This window comes from Labrus bergylta, chromosome 20 (assembly GCF_963930695.1).
Source record: "Labrus bergylta chromosome 20, fLabBer1.1, whole genome shotgun sequence".
NCBI lineage: Eukaryota > Metazoa > Chordata > Actinopteri > Labriformes > Labridae > Labrus > Labrus bergylta.
The window spans coordinates 13,078,501-13,092,817 of record NC_089214.1 but is presented as its reverse complement, the minus strand read 5'-3'; the positions used below and the strand labels follow the sequence as shown (position 1 = coordinate 13,092,817).

At 41.4% G+C, this 14,317-nt stretch overlaps 2 protein-coding genes across 3 annotated transcripts in view; one reads left to right on the top strand and one right to left on the bottom strand.

Annotated features, from left to right (window-relative positions):
* pola1 (polymerase (DNA directed), alpha 1) overlaps positions 1 to 4,244 on the bottom strand; it is a 63,976-nt gene extending 59,732 nt beyond the window's left edge. The window contains exons 1-11 of the mRNA XM_020653037.3: positions 4,083 to 4,244; positions 3,453 to 3,580; positions 2,868 to 2,964; positions 2,703 to 2,780; positions 1,839 to 1,954; positions 1,614 to 1,676; positions 1,418 to 1,519; positions 1,138 to 1,288; positions 874 to 1,045; positions 566 to 738; positions 344 to 456 (exon numbers count right to left, since the gene is read on the bottom strand). Of these exons, the coding sequence (XP_020508693.2) occupies positions 344 to 456; positions 566 to 738; positions 874 to 1,045; positions 1,138 to 1,288; positions 1,418 to 1,519; positions 1,614 to 1,676; positions 1,839 to 1,954; positions 2,703 to 2,780; positions 2,868 to 2,964; positions 3,453 to 3,580; positions 4,083 to 4,131 (1,242 nt within the window). The 5' untranslated portion in view covers positions 4,132 to 4,244. The remainder of the gene's footprint in view (positions 1 to 343; positions 457 to 565; positions 739 to 873; positions 1,046 to 1,137; positions 1,289 to 1,417; positions 1,520 to 1,613; positions 1,677 to 1,838; positions 1,955 to 2,702; positions 2,781 to 2,867; positions 2,965 to 3,452; positions 3,581 to 4,082) is intronic.
* A 1,032-nt stretch (positions 4,245 to 5,276) lies between these two features.
* On the top strand, positions 5,277 to 13,855 carry pcyt1ba (phosphate cytidylyltransferase 1B, choline a). 2 transcript variants are annotated; one of them, XM_020653039.2, is made up of 8 exons: positions 5,277 to 5,577; positions 9,871 to 9,970; positions 11,381 to 11,497; positions 11,645 to 11,796; positions 12,509 to 12,587; positions 12,688 to 12,830; positions 13,083 to 13,271; positions 13,424 to 13,855. In XM_020653039.2, the coding sequence occupies exons 1-8, from the start codon at positions 5,500 to 5,502 to the stop codon at positions 13,646 to 13,648; spliced, it is 1,083 nt and encodes a 360-aa protein (XP_020508695.1). In that variant the 5' UTR covers positions 5,277 to 5,499; the 3' UTR covers positions 13,649 to 13,855. The 2 variants fall into 2 exon arrangements, with proteins under 2 accessions (XP_020508695.1, XP_020508696.1); XM_020653040.3 differs by lacking the exon at positions 5,277 to 5,577 and adding an exon at positions 6,932 to 7,064.
* The last annotated feature ends 462 nt before the right edge of the window (positions 13,856 to 14,317 follow it).

The window sequence follows — 14,317 nt, the reverse complement described above, 5'->3', positions numbered from 1 at the left end:
AATGCACAGACTTAATTCTGTATGTATGGAAACATTTACTTGTTAGAGTCATGGTAATATAAACTTTATTTTTTAGCTGTGATTTGGGGAGAGTAAAAGCATCCCAATAATTTTCTCCCGCCTCTCACAAATATGCTTGTCTTCATTTTAAACAAATGTGGGTGATGCATATGAGTCAAATGAGTATTAGTGTTTATTATTAAACAGAGATACAGTATTTGAGATATTAAAGGTGACCTAATCTCTAAAATTTCTTCAAATGTTATGTGATCATGACTGGCCAGAAAACAAACTGTCCTTTTCCAATGACACTGTGGATAATGTGGTCTGATAAAATACTCACATATTCCCGAGGCAGGAAGTACATGGTGCGCTCGATGTTCTTTACAGAGACACAGCAGCTGACATGAGACTTTGCAGACTCAATCCACACTTTCCCAAACAAGTACACCACACCTAAGAGTCGGTTAAAGCATCTGGGTGAGCAATACAATTCTGAAAAGGATTTTTTTTAAATCTAACAGAACAACACATTAGGTCTACTCCTGAAGTGACAGTGACTTGCCTGGTTGGCTGTAAGGCTCTTCAAAGGCATCCAACCAATAGAAGCGGAAAACCTGCTCCCCGTCCGGTCCCTCCGCCAGCGGGAGTCGGCTGGAGTCGACCTGAACTTCTGCTGGAGCATCGCTGGCCACTCCCTCCTCCTCCTCCTGACCCCAAGTGCTGATTCTGCCGGACCTGGAAAAGGATCGAAGAATCAAGGAAGATGCATTTAAGTTGAGTGTAGAGAATGTATGTACAGAATTTAACGATCGAGCCGGAGTCTTTATTTCTGTACAAAGTCTGAGCAAACAGGTCACATAAAAGACTTACATTAAGACTGGATCCTGAGGCTCCGCTTTAGGCTCCGTTTTAACTGCCACAACTGCTGCTGCTGCTTTAGGATCAGACTCAGCTGCATCTTTGATCTCAGGTTTCTGCTCCTCAAGCCCGACCTCCATGGGCTCGTCAAAGTCCACCCCATCGAATGCCATTGCATCATTCACTGAGAAACGCGTTGTCATTATGGTTAACTTGCTAGAAGACAGAAAACAAAATAAAAATGGAACATTTGTATCCTGGTTTTTTCTTTCTTACCTTCTTCATCTTGCTCCTCCGCTTTTATCCTCTGCTTCCCCTCAGGAGGGGCAGGTTTGGATGGAGGCGGGCAGGCGGATGACCTGGGGGTCGGGGCAGAAGGCGGCGGCTTTATAACTTTGGCCTTTAACCCTGCAGCCGAGGACGACTCCTGGATTTTCAAGTGATGAAGAAAATTTTAAAATGATTGAATAAAAAAAATATAGAATTGAACCAGTGGTGTGGTAGAGTGATGGATTTTTGGACTATGACAAAAAGTGACGACAGATTTAAGGAATACCTTTGGTGTCTGGGGTTTAATAGAAAAGGGATTCAAAGGTGTTCCAAGAGATTTCTTTTTCTTCAGAGTCACCACTGGTGGAGGAGTCAGGAGACTTGGTTTCTGGGATGACAGGGGAAGAAACCGATTCTTTTCAAGGCAAACATCACAAAACATACATCATATGACTGCTTCTTTTAGATGCTGTAGTATCAACCTCAGAGTGCAGGTCCTGTAAGATATCTCCCAATAGGTCATCTTTGGACAGATCCACGTCTTTCTGCAGGAGACAAAATGTATGTTTTCAGTGCGTGCAAGAGCAAGAAGAAAGTTTAGTGTGCCCGTTTTATTTGAAGCAATGATCTGCAAAGGACACATAAAAAAAACATACTTGAAGAAGAAGCTACACATGAGCAGGCCAACGATGCCAGTAAGAGCATACCTCAACAGGTCTCTTGACATTGCTGTTATTGAAGAGGCTTTTGATAGTGTTGGGCTTGGCTACGGCAGATTTCTTCACATTTTTCTTTGAGTCTGCTCCTTTAGCACCTGGTTTTCCTTCAAACACAAACAAAACATTTTAACACAAAAAATGTTTCTCTTTGTAGACGCTCAGACTATTTTGTCTAAAGCGCAGAGTTGGCAGATTATCTTGTAGTGTGAGTCTAATTTGATCCAATCTTAACGTCCCCGATCTGCTCGGAGATCGTAGGGTACGCCCCGATTTATTTCAACCATGTTTGATATTTAGAATTTGAAATCTCAATGATTATGTCATAAACAGGTCTTGGTGGAAGCTGTGTGTGAGTACAATATCCGCGAGAGACTTGACAGTACAGTGATATGTGAACAGTAGTGAGGGCCAGCGGCAGGACACAACCCACACAGGTTTGCTGGACAGCAGTTACGATCTGACCTCCAGCTCTTGCTGAAGAATACACAAGCCATGTCGTCTGTGACATTTCTTCAGCCAAAACCTTTTCTTCTTCTTTTTTTTCCCTCCTCTCTGAACAGAGTTTATAATCGCAAATTGAACCGCCGGCTCCATGGTGAGATCGCGTGAGATGGTGCTTTCCTTCGTCGGGCAGGATAATGCACGATCACGACTGTGTATCATGCATGATTTTCATATCTTGTAGTGTGTGCACGCTTGAGATTATGGAGAAGAATATCTGTTAAGACTCTCCTTGTGTTTGTGATTCAAAATTGTAAAACTCCTGTAGTGCGAGCCAGGCTTTAGACTAACACTAAAAAAATACACATACTGTACATTCATGTGAAATGAGTGATTGTTCCGAGTGTTTACCTTTTTTGTTTTCAACGACATCATCGTGCAAATCGTCGTCAAAGATTTCACGTCCATCCTCCACATATCCTGTCCCATCTGAAAAGAGGAAAAGAAGTATTCGCACAAGACCTGTCCTCCCAATCAGAAACACTACCACAGTAGCTACAAAAGACTGACACCCACCATCATCGATAATCCAGTCATCCTCCTGTCTTTCCCGCACCATCTTTGAGTACTGCTGCTCGTCCACCTCCTCATACACACTAGTGAACTCCTCCACCTGGAAACATTAGCATCAGATGAACATAAGCTACCAAACAAAGTTCAGCAAGCAGCTGAGTTGAAACGAGAATGGGCTGAATCAAATGTGCTGCACAATGTTTGATGATAATCTAGTGGTGTTTTTTTTTTTTGTTTTTCTTTGCACCAGATCATTTTGCATATCTCTAATCTATCCAGTCAAATGTTTTAAAAGGTCTAAAATTGTTCTGACACTTGATTTTATTACAGTGGAGCTCCTTTGAGTGTGTGGCTGTTTTTTTTTTTTTTTCTAGCAAGTTGGGATTTAAAATTTTTTAAAAAGGTGGTAAATAAAGCCCAGGTCCCAGCACGATCTCTGCCACTGGATCCTAATAAGTAATGTGACGTTGCTCTGATATGAAGTAAGCTGTCAGCAACGAGTTACATAAAGACATGGATACAGACAATTATAGGACATCCAAATTGTGCGGCACCCAATGATATGGTAAAAACAATCACGCTTCTTGCCTCATATTTGATCTTCTCTCCCATCTTGGCTTTCTTGAGCTGCTCCAGTGCAGACTTCCTCCCCACCTTCTCCCTCTTCTCCCGTCTGGAGCGAGACTTTGCCAGACCACAAGCATCACCTCCATCATCTAAGGAGAGGAATGCATTGATATGAAGAAGGAGAAGAAGAAGAAGAAGAAGAAGGTGTGACAAATTCATTGGTAAATGTTTATCCCAACAGATGTACTTGTGCAGCACTTGCAGGGAATCATTCAGTAGTATTTCTTTCACTGTTACTTTAAACATGATGAAACTTCTTTGTGGAATTGGCTTTAGGTTAATATATTACATCTTAAATGAATGGTTCATGGCTACCTCTTACACTAAGGCGAAGTGGAAACGAAGTCAAATCACAAAGGAAACAAAAAAAAGACGCAGATTGCAGAACATTGAAGTACATTACAATAAACAAGGATGTTATCGGTGCTTCATGCTAAACAACGTTACTCTACAATGTCAAACTTATTGTCACACAAGGCCTTAACAATGTCCCCTGTTGTTAGGTTACAGTCGCAGCTAGCTTCTGTGTTAGCCAACTCCTTTGCTTTCCCTGTGCAAGTCCGATAAAAGCAGCTAGAAACACAAACTCACCGCAGTCCGGACCGTCCGTGTCCTTCTCTGGGTTTGAAACTGGAGCCATTGGGCTTTAATTTCTTTGCTTTAATTCAAAGTTTTCCAAGTGACAGCTGCTCAAGGCAACTGAGACAGATCAACAAAACAAGAAGGTCAGTCCGCGCCAAATAGCCTTCCCGGGGAAAGTCATACACAGGAAGTGACGTATCAGTGCTATCGGCCAATTAAAAAAAAAAAAGAAAAAAAACACACACAGTGTTGTTCCAACTCTTGTCCGGACGGTGGCAGTGTTGCTCAATGGATCCGCTTTGTTTATCTCGTCCACAATAATACAAGTGTTTCTCTAAGATAATTTATTCTTTTTAATTACTGAAAGCCAACCTTAGTCCGAAAATTAAGATTTTATTGCAAAAATATATTTTTTAAAGAGCAAAAAGCCCATTACAACACACAAAATCCACAGAAAAACACACAAACATAATTTTCCATCTACTTGAGAGAAAAGAGGCACAGACATTTACATAACAGAGCTGATCCATATTGTCCTCATAGGCTACACTTTGAGTTACAAATAGCTATTTGGTGTAGAATCTACACCAAATATGTGTTATTTGGTGTTATTGTTATGCCCTGGAAGAATATCTACACTGTAGATCTACACTGTAGATATTCTTCCAGGGCATAACAATAATTCCTTATCCTCAAATGAGGAATTTTAATATGACTATACCAATGGACTTTCCCTTTTGTAAATGTACCCCGGTTAAACTCGTGTCCATTGCGACCAGGCTGGCCTTCTAAAGGCACAATGGGTTCCTGTCCCAGATTGGGGCCATGGACACACTACAGTGCGTACAACAATGGGGGGGGGAAACAAAGCGTGTTTTGTTCTTCATACCCACAACACATTTTCATTAGTAGCCTTTACAGTGTGACCTGCTTGTTCATACTGTACACCGTCCACTAAACGTGTGTTGATGGCTTTCTTCATTTTTTCGCAAGTAAAAAAATGTGTTGTGAAGCAATAGCCTATTTGTTCACTTTTCAAGTTAGGCTTTTTTTTTTTTTTTTTTTTTTTTTTCTAATTATTGATATGTTGCAACAGTGAGGTTCTCCGACACAGTCGCACTACAACAGGCAAAGGGGTGCTGAATGTACAGTATAGCCTGCTGTCCGTATGGTCTACTGTAGGTCTGTTTAACTGACCATGCCCACAGTTGTCGCGGCTCATCATCAGTGAGCAGCAGATCTGTCCTGAGCACAGACGGGACTGTCGTCGCTCCGCTGCACTCCCCCCCCCCCCGCTGGGCTGGAGCAAAGACACACTGTATGCTATTAACTTGGATAAACTGTAAATCCGACAGAGAAGGAAAGTGGTAAACGGATCAATAGCCTATCCGTTTTTAATAGGCTACTTGTCTGGTTTTGGGACGCCATGGTGAAACAGCGACGCATCAGAGCGCACTCGTGTTGCACTGTTGCGCCTCTTTGTTGCAGAAGAGGACCTCTGAAGGTAAGATGACATCCTTTGGGCAAAGCTTTAAACTTTAAAGTTGGGGTTTGAACAAGGGTCTGAAGTTGGGCTATTATTGCTGTGTTACTGCCTGATTTAACGACTGCAAAGTTTTGTCTTTGGTGCGAGAAAGATGAAGTTGCTCTAACACTCTTTAGTTGAAGCAGCCTGGTAAAGTAAGCTTAACTTGGTACGGGGGTGCCATTGTTGGCTGACAGACCAAAACTACTCTAAAATGGATGAGAGCTTAAAAAGAGAGCTAGAGATGGTTTCATATCAGATGTTGAACATGGTCTAGAATTACAACCTATATGTTTACACATTTTTAACACGTATTTCTTTACATAATGTGCCTGGTGGTGCTGAAACCTGTCTTTTTTTGGGGCTACATATTTTTACCTATCATCGTCGATGGACTTTTAACCATTGAAGGAGAGTCTACCCGTGTGCAGCAGCCTATTTATTTGTAATTTATAAACCCCTCATTTTGATGCCAGTGTTGTTATTCTCACTACCATCTCACTGATTGTGTTTTCAGTGCACCAATCCTCACTGCTCACACCGCTGTTGCTCGTCTCTGATTGGTCCCCCTCTAGAAGTTCTCTCCTCTTTTCCGTCGCCATGGCGAGAGCTCATCAGTCCAACGAACCAAGATCGTTTATTTGAGAGATGACTCACTCATTCTTACATAACTGTCGGAATTATCGTACAGATTTATTACATTTATCTTTTTTTTCTTCTGTAAAATATGATTGTTTTATGTGTTACTCCACGTAATTTTCATTACAATATAGGCCTACTACAAAAAGACAATACCACAGAGGTATTCTAATTGCCTGTAGCCTGGTAACTTCAGACAACTATAAAGCTAAAATCTAACTGAATTATTTACTCAATCAAATTATGATTTGTATATATCTTTATTTCAAATATATTACTAAAACAAAAGTAGATAACTAAAAAATAAAAGCAAAAGAAAACATGACAAGCAAACCTGAACAACAATATCGACTGCCACAAAGCGAACACTAGTCTACATGTTTAAAGAGGGAAGAGTCGTAGAGGAAAATAAATACATAAAAATAAGATGATACATTTAATAAGCTATCAAATGTTTTTTTTACTATTTAAAATTGATTTTGTTGTACAACTTCTCAAACAGAATTTATTGTGCTTTGTTTGTGGGGTATTGTTCCTCCTTCTAGCAGTGTAGAAATGATACAGAGTGAGCCATCTTAACTGTGTCCTCCTCTCTGCAGCAAAGGGATCAGAGGAGGAGGAGGAGGAGGAGGAGGAGAGAGGGACAGGCAGACAGTATGAGCTGAGAGTGGGCGGGGGAATAGAGGAAGGAGAAAGAGACAGAACGGGGAGGAGAGAGGCATCGTCTCACCGATGCTGAGTCACATTACAGAGGGACCACAGACACATCCCATGAGTCTTTGGGAATCATGGAGGAGCTTGAACACACCTGCCCCCATCCTCGGACGGTAGGGCATCTGAGCGTGTTTTCATTGTGTCTTGCGGTGTGAGTGTGTGTGACAGGGAGAGGGAGAGGAAGACAAAGGGTCCTGCTCCCTCCCCTGTTACGAAACAGATCCCCTATAGCATGTGTCTGCTCAGAATGCTGAGTGGACACGACTGAATGAAGGAGGGGGGATCACACTGTGGATAATGTAGCATGAATGTCCTGCTGAAGGGACAATGTGGAAGTAAGGGCAAATCCTCCTCCTCGATTTGGATGCTGTCGCCTTTGTTTTTGGTGTAGCTCCTCATCCTGGCATTCATGTCTGCCTACTCCAATCGCTCCATCTTTCCATCTTCTCTCTTCACATCATCCATGGCTTCACTGCTAACCATTCGTCCCTGTTGGCCTTTAATCCTGCTTATGCCAGATGTTCTTTACTTGTGCCAGCGATGGCTTTACTGACCGCTCATCCTGATAGGCCTGTATGCTCCCCTGGTCTGTCTGTTTAAGCTTTGCCATCTGCTCTTTGCTAACTGTTTGGAAGCCACCCGGCTCTTCTCACAAAGAAATCTGGGGAATCATGGGAGATGATGCTTTATAGTTTTGATGGCTATCGGGGGAACTCTGATAACTCCCACATGGAAAACTGTTAACATGACTGAGCAAAAATTTACAAGCAAATTTGAAAAAAAAAAAAAAAAAAAAGGGGAGAAAGGAAGAGCAAGTAAATGAAACAAGACACAAAAAGACATTAAAAAAAATGAATGCTTTCTTTCTCGTTATAGCTCTTTTAGCTGTAGCTCTTTACTTGCCAATGTATTTCCTGCTTTCCTATAAAGCATGCTCATTTTTAAAGGCAGTCACATCATTATAGATTTCACTAGACCTCTACATGTCCAAATATCTGATTTTTTTAGGGATTTTTGTTGTCAAATTGCAGTTCATCAACTTGAGCTCTGTGTTGGTTAATTTGCAGTATAGACATCTTTATACTACTTTATACTCATTTAGTGTGTGTGCATTCATGAGTTGTATTTCAATGGGTTTGGTTTATATGTCGATTTGTTTACTTGGTTTGGACACTAGGTGGTGACGGTTGATGATTTGGGTTAATTGGTCAGGTGGTATGGTTGAGTGTTTATAGGTCAAAGGTGAGCAGGAAATGGGGGCATAGGTGGGAACATACGGCTCTTACCGTACCTAACATAACAAACGAACAACACAACATACATCTATAATCTCAGCAATAATTATATAATTAATACATTTTCAAAAAACACACAAAAAAAAGTACTCATACCAAAAATGTATATTCGGTTGTTTGCAGTGCAGAATAAGCAAAATATGCATTTTCTGCAGTGCACTCGTGCAATGTGTCCTCAGAATTTATGTCTACAGTAGAGTGATGAAGTATCCCACTGAGGGGAAATAGAAACTGCTGAAGCCACCCTGTGGTCCCCAGCGTACCAAACAGACCTTGAATGTGTGTTAAACATGCTGCAGCAAGGACATGGCACCATAGATGTCTGTGTTTAGAGCTCATCAGAGCTCTTGGAAATATATAAAAAGCAAAAATATTCTGACCTTTTAATGACCCTGAGGAAGTGACCTGCTCATAGCGGTGTCATCGCTCAGGTATAGATGAAGACACAAAGGTGATTAATATTTGAATAGTTATTATGATAGGCGTTTCCGAAACAATGGAACTACATCTCAGAAAATGTTTTTGCCATTATTGGAGCCGTGGAGGTCTGTGTAAGACATTGATCGATGGAAACACTTTTATGGAAGAAATGTGGCTGTTGACATTTTCAATCCACTTTGAAATACAGCTATTATCCTTAAGCTCTGATTCAAAGCTTAATTTTCAAAACAAATTCACCTCTTTATCCTCTTTCATTGTCCAAATGTGCACCATTGTTAATAGTCTGTTCTGTATACCTGTGTCCATGAGACTTGTTGTGAGCTTGCCAGGCTCTGGTTGCTGTTCATAGAGGATGTATTGACGTCAGTTTCCAGTCTTGTCCTCAGAGACTGAATCTGTTTCCATTTTATCATCCTCCCCTCACACTCCCACACTTTACCGCGCTGTGCGGACTCTGTTTCTCTTTTATTGGTGTGAATGAGAATCAGTGAACATTCCCTGCAGTCAACAGATGGCATACAAAGACAAATTTCCAGGCAGACTCACACTGCATCACTTTAACCTTGATGTGCCTTTTACACACATACTACAGTGATGACTATCATCCTCATCCTTTTCTTCCCCATCTGTTTGTTTTCATGTGTCTCAGTCTTGTTGTTCTTTTCATCCGCCTCATATATACAGGTCATTATTTAAAGTTACTCCTGATGGGTTATTTTTCGCAAACCTTACGTTTTATTCTTCCCTTTTGAAATGTGGCTCGTTCCTGAGAGGCCTTCAACAACAGATCAATAACCCTGTCCTTGTTTTCTGCCAATGTTAATACACATGTAGGCTTCACACAGACAGTCTGCTCACACTCACCCACACACAGTGATCGACAGTTCTGAGTGCAGCTCTTTCTCTCTCTCGATCCATCGGCCCAATATGGAGCAGGCGTCAGCTGTGGTCAATAACCTAATGGAGGTTAATGTTACAGAAATGAGTGAGGATAGGGAGGGCCACTGAAGGGGATGGGTTTCTGAGCGTCTGTTTTGGAGATGTCTTTCTTTAAAAGGGGCTCATGGTGATTTAAAAAAAAAAAAACGAATATCAGACTCCTTTGTTCAATCTCCCTTTGTAATGAGTGTTTGTACTATATTTGATCTATCACCCTGTCTCTTCCTCTTCCAATCCGTCTCAGACTCTGACGGAACCTGCCATCTTTGCCAGGGAGACCAGCTGTGAATGTCGCGCCCCTCATGAGAAGCTCACCATCACCCAGGCCCGCAGAGGCACCCCAGGTACAGCACACCTGTTCTTTTTTTTTTTTTCCTTCTTTGATTTGTGTCTCCTTTTTTTTCTCCCACCTTTCATAACCAATTCCGGCCTTTCTCTGCCTCTGCTACTCATCTGTAGTTTATATACTTACAGCTACTGCTAATGGATTCCTGCCAACTATACTGCTTTTACTCGTACCCCTAAAGCAAACTCCTCTACCACAATACGTCTACTATTCATGAGTATTACTGTCATCACAACTATACTACTTCTACTAGGCTACTGTTTTAGTTTAAAACTGATCCTAATGCTACTATTATACGTTGGGCTACTACTTGTACTGCACACACAGTTGTTACTGCTATTTCTACCTCTGAAGTTTCCTCTGCTACTACAATAACTACTATTGCCATTCATGGCCTATTCAGTATCACCATCACCACACCGAGGTCTAAAGGCTAATGCTAATATGCAGCTGCTTCTTCTACTCCTAGAAAGTACAAAAATAAACATTTCTGTGCTCCTTCTACCATCTAGGCTATAAGGTTACTGTTTCTACTCCCACTATTTTACTATAATTACAACTACTACTACAACTTACTCATAGCCTATATGCTACTACTGATGCTACTGCTACTGCTGCTTTCAGTGAAGCTGCTACTGCTTCTACCATTACATTAATACTTACTACTGCATCTATTCTTTCCACTTCTACTAAAGGCCTATTAATATCACTGCAATTACGTTTACTGCTAGGCTACAACTACAACTAGGCTATACATTACAAATTTACAAATGATGCTAATGCTACTGCCACTATTGCTCATGTTACTTTTTCTAATTATAACAATAGAAGAGGAAGTTCAGATGGTGCATAAAGCAGCTGCAGTAGCAGTCCAATTATTTTTTTTATTACTATTGCTACCAATGCTGCCGCCTTCCCCAAAGTATCTGGCCTATTTAGCATTGCAACTGATGCTAACGCTGCTGCTTCTTCAAGTGCTACCACTGCTGTGTTTGGCCTATGCTTCTTCAAGTTGTATCGGGTGAACTGTTTAATACAACTAGGTCTACTAGTGCTTTTATCTTGATGGCCGGCTCCAGGTTTCCATGAATTTATTTGCTGTTATTAGCTGTGCTTAAATAAATAGCTGTAGGCCTATAAGGCTAAGCCCAAACATTAGGACGACCTTTTTGGGAATGTGTGTATAACTTACTATATATCATGTCTTGTATATGTTTGGCATTTGTTGCTAAATATTATGGTTTAGTAAGACTTAATTATCCTAACTCCCACAAAAAAAGTGGGTGATGACATAGATGGAGATGTGAATTTACCAGACCTTTCTGTTCAGGCATTTCCTCTCACTATGATTGTATACATCTGCAGTCAGTTTTTAATACTTGTATTGTTGTATTTTTGTGCTTTTCAGTGGACCGACCTGTCAGAGTCTATGCAGATGGCATCTTTGACCTGTTCCACTCTGGTCATGCTCGCGCTCTCATGCAAGCGAAGAACCTTTTCCCCAACACCTACCTCATAGTAGGAGGTAGGACAGATCCATGAGAAAACAGGAACACATGCTTTATACAAATTCAAATACCACTGCACAAAAAAAGGATGACAGCTGGGTTTGATAATAATTGATCTGCCTTTGTGTGTTTTGTGGGGTTTCCCTCCAATGTGTTTGACACAGTGTGCAGTGATGAGCTGACCCATAAGTACAAGGGTTTCACAGTCATGACGGAGACTGAACGTTATGAAGCGCTGAGACACTGCCGCTACGTTGACGAGATTCTGAGAGATGCACCCTGGACTCTCACACCCGAGTTCCTGGAGAAACACAAGGTTTGTTGTGTTAGTGTGCTGTTGTTTTTGTCATCTGTGTAAAACTGGGCATGAAGTATCCAGGGGCTGTCATCACAAGGACCCAAAGGTCAAAATAACTACCTGAGTGGAGTGGAGAGAAACTAATCAAGAATAAGGACTGTCACTTTAACTCAGTCAGAAGCCACTTTGGATGGGTTTTACAAATACTTAGACGATAAGGCATCCTTTTTGTAATGTGGGGAGTTAATAGAACTCAAATCTGACTGACCAATTATTGAAAACAATTCCATTAAACCCTAAATGCAACAAATATGTCTCAGCCACTTTAAAACTGAAAGAATGCATATATCAGGACTGACGAAGTTGAAATAAATCAGAATTTCTCCCAAAAGTAATAAATAAACAAAGCTGATTTAATGAACTTCAACACATTGTTGTGTTGTGCAAAATATACAAGAACATTGCAGAATTATTTAGATGTATTATATTTGGGAAAAAAGACGATATCTGGCTTTGTTTTATGTATGTTTGTGTTACAAGCTTTAAAATACCGTAATTATTCGGGAATGTTTTACCTAATCAATTTACCATGTAATGAGGCCTCTTTTAAAAAAATGTAGAAACTTGTGTACTGTTGAAAATGTGTGTGTGAGTGTGTTTATAACCTCATGTCTGTGTGCCAGTGTGACTTTTTCTGCTAAACGGTGCGTGACTTTTGATTGTTTATCAGATCGATTTTGTGGCTCATGACGATATCCCATACTCCTCAGCAGGAAGTGAGGACGTTTATAAACATATCAAGGAGGCAGGTAAGTGTGTGACACTAGACAGGAGGAGAACATTTGTATATTCCCTTGAAACCTACCATGGGCAGTTTCTAATTGTGTGATTCCTGTGTAATTTACACAGGAATGTTTGTACCCACACAACGGACGGAGGGAATCTCAACTTCTGACTTAATTACTAGAATTGTCAGAGACTATGACGTCTACGCTCGACGCAACCTCCAACGCGGCTACACGGCTAAGGAGCTGAACGTTAGCTACATAAACGTAAGAGAAGAGTCAGTGATTAATGACATACATTCTGGTTCTTTGATGTTTGATATATCATTATCATGTAGTATTTTGGTTTTATGTTTTATAGTTGTTGTTTTTTTTTACCTATCTTTGATGTTCTTTTGTGTTGCACTGTCATTTTCGAGCAACCCGGCAAAATACTTTCCTTCAGGATGAACAAAGTTCTATCTTATCTTTATCTGTCACATTCGATCATTTCTTTCCCTCAACATCTACTCCCCTCAGGAGAAGAAGTACAGGTTGCAGAACCAGGTGGATCGGATGAAGGAGAAGGTTCGCACAGTCGAGGAGAAGAGTAAACATTTTGTTTACCGTGTGGAGGAGAAGAGCGCTGACCTCATTCAGAAGTGGGAGGAGAAATCCAGAGAGTTTATCGGCAACTTCTTGGAACTGTTTGGACCTGATGGGACTTGGGTAATTAACTCTTACACATTTTTGCTATTGTTAAGTGTTTAAACACCAAACCCCATTTTATTGGCTTATTCATCATCTTTTGTTTACATCTTAGATGTATCTTTAATGTACCCGGACCGCTTGTACAAATGTTGCCTCTCTCTCCGATACAGAAACAGGTGTTTCAGGAGCGCAGTGGACGGATGCTCTCCTATGCTCTGTCTCCTCGAGAGTCACCCTGTAACAGTCCCCCCCGCGAACTGTCACCGCTCCGCTCCCCCTCACCCCCGTCACCCCCGGCCCGCTGGCACAACGCACGGCCCTCGCCACCCACCTCCCCCAAAGGAGCATCTGCCTCTATGAGCAGCATGAGTGAAGGTGATGAAGATGAGAAGTAGACGGACTCTGACACACACATGTACACACACGTCACACCTCACTCACTGCCTGAGAACTGCGCGCGCACACACACACACACACACACACACACACACACACACACACACACACACACACACACACACACACACACACACACACACACACACACACACACACACACACACACACACACACACACACACACACACACACACACACACACACACACACACACACACTTATACTCAACAAACACTGGCTGGAAACTGAAACTGTTCTCCTTAAGGAAGTTTCTAAATGCAAGACAGGGGGTGATCATGGGAAATGAAGTTCTTTGCTGCTGAGCTATGAAGCCATCACTGTTTCTGTTGTCTGGGCAACCAAGGAGACTGAAGGACAAAGGAATAAGAAGAGGATTTGTGCACACAGTGTCACATATCATTAGACATCCCAGAATGCTTTGCAGCATATTTTGGGAGGATTTTCTTGACAGCTGACAGAAACTGTCCTACAGCCCGCTCATAATGTCACCTCTTTGTTTTTTTCCCCTCCTGTTTACTAGGATTTTGACTTTATTTGCCAAGATTTCTTGTAATTACTGTGACCACTATATGTAACATGGCACGAAGTTAGACAAAAACAATAGTGCAAGGGTCAGTTCTACAGGTGATGTGAATGAGCAGGAA

Bases quoted from the DNA above. Each gene is read 5' to 3' on its own strand.
- pcyt1ba (XM_020653039.2), top strand. From the start codon at position 5,500: ATGGTGAAACAGCGACGCATCAGAGCGCACTCGTGTTGCACTGTTGCG. The intron at 5,578-9,870 runs GTAAGATGACAT...AATCCGTCTCAG, and splicing joins GCAGAAGAGGACCTCTGAAG to ACTCTGACGGAACCTGCCAT. The intron at 13,272-13,423 runs GTAATTAACTCT...TCTCCGATACAG, and splicing joins TTGGACCTGATGGGACTTGG to AAACAGGTGTTTCAGGAGCG.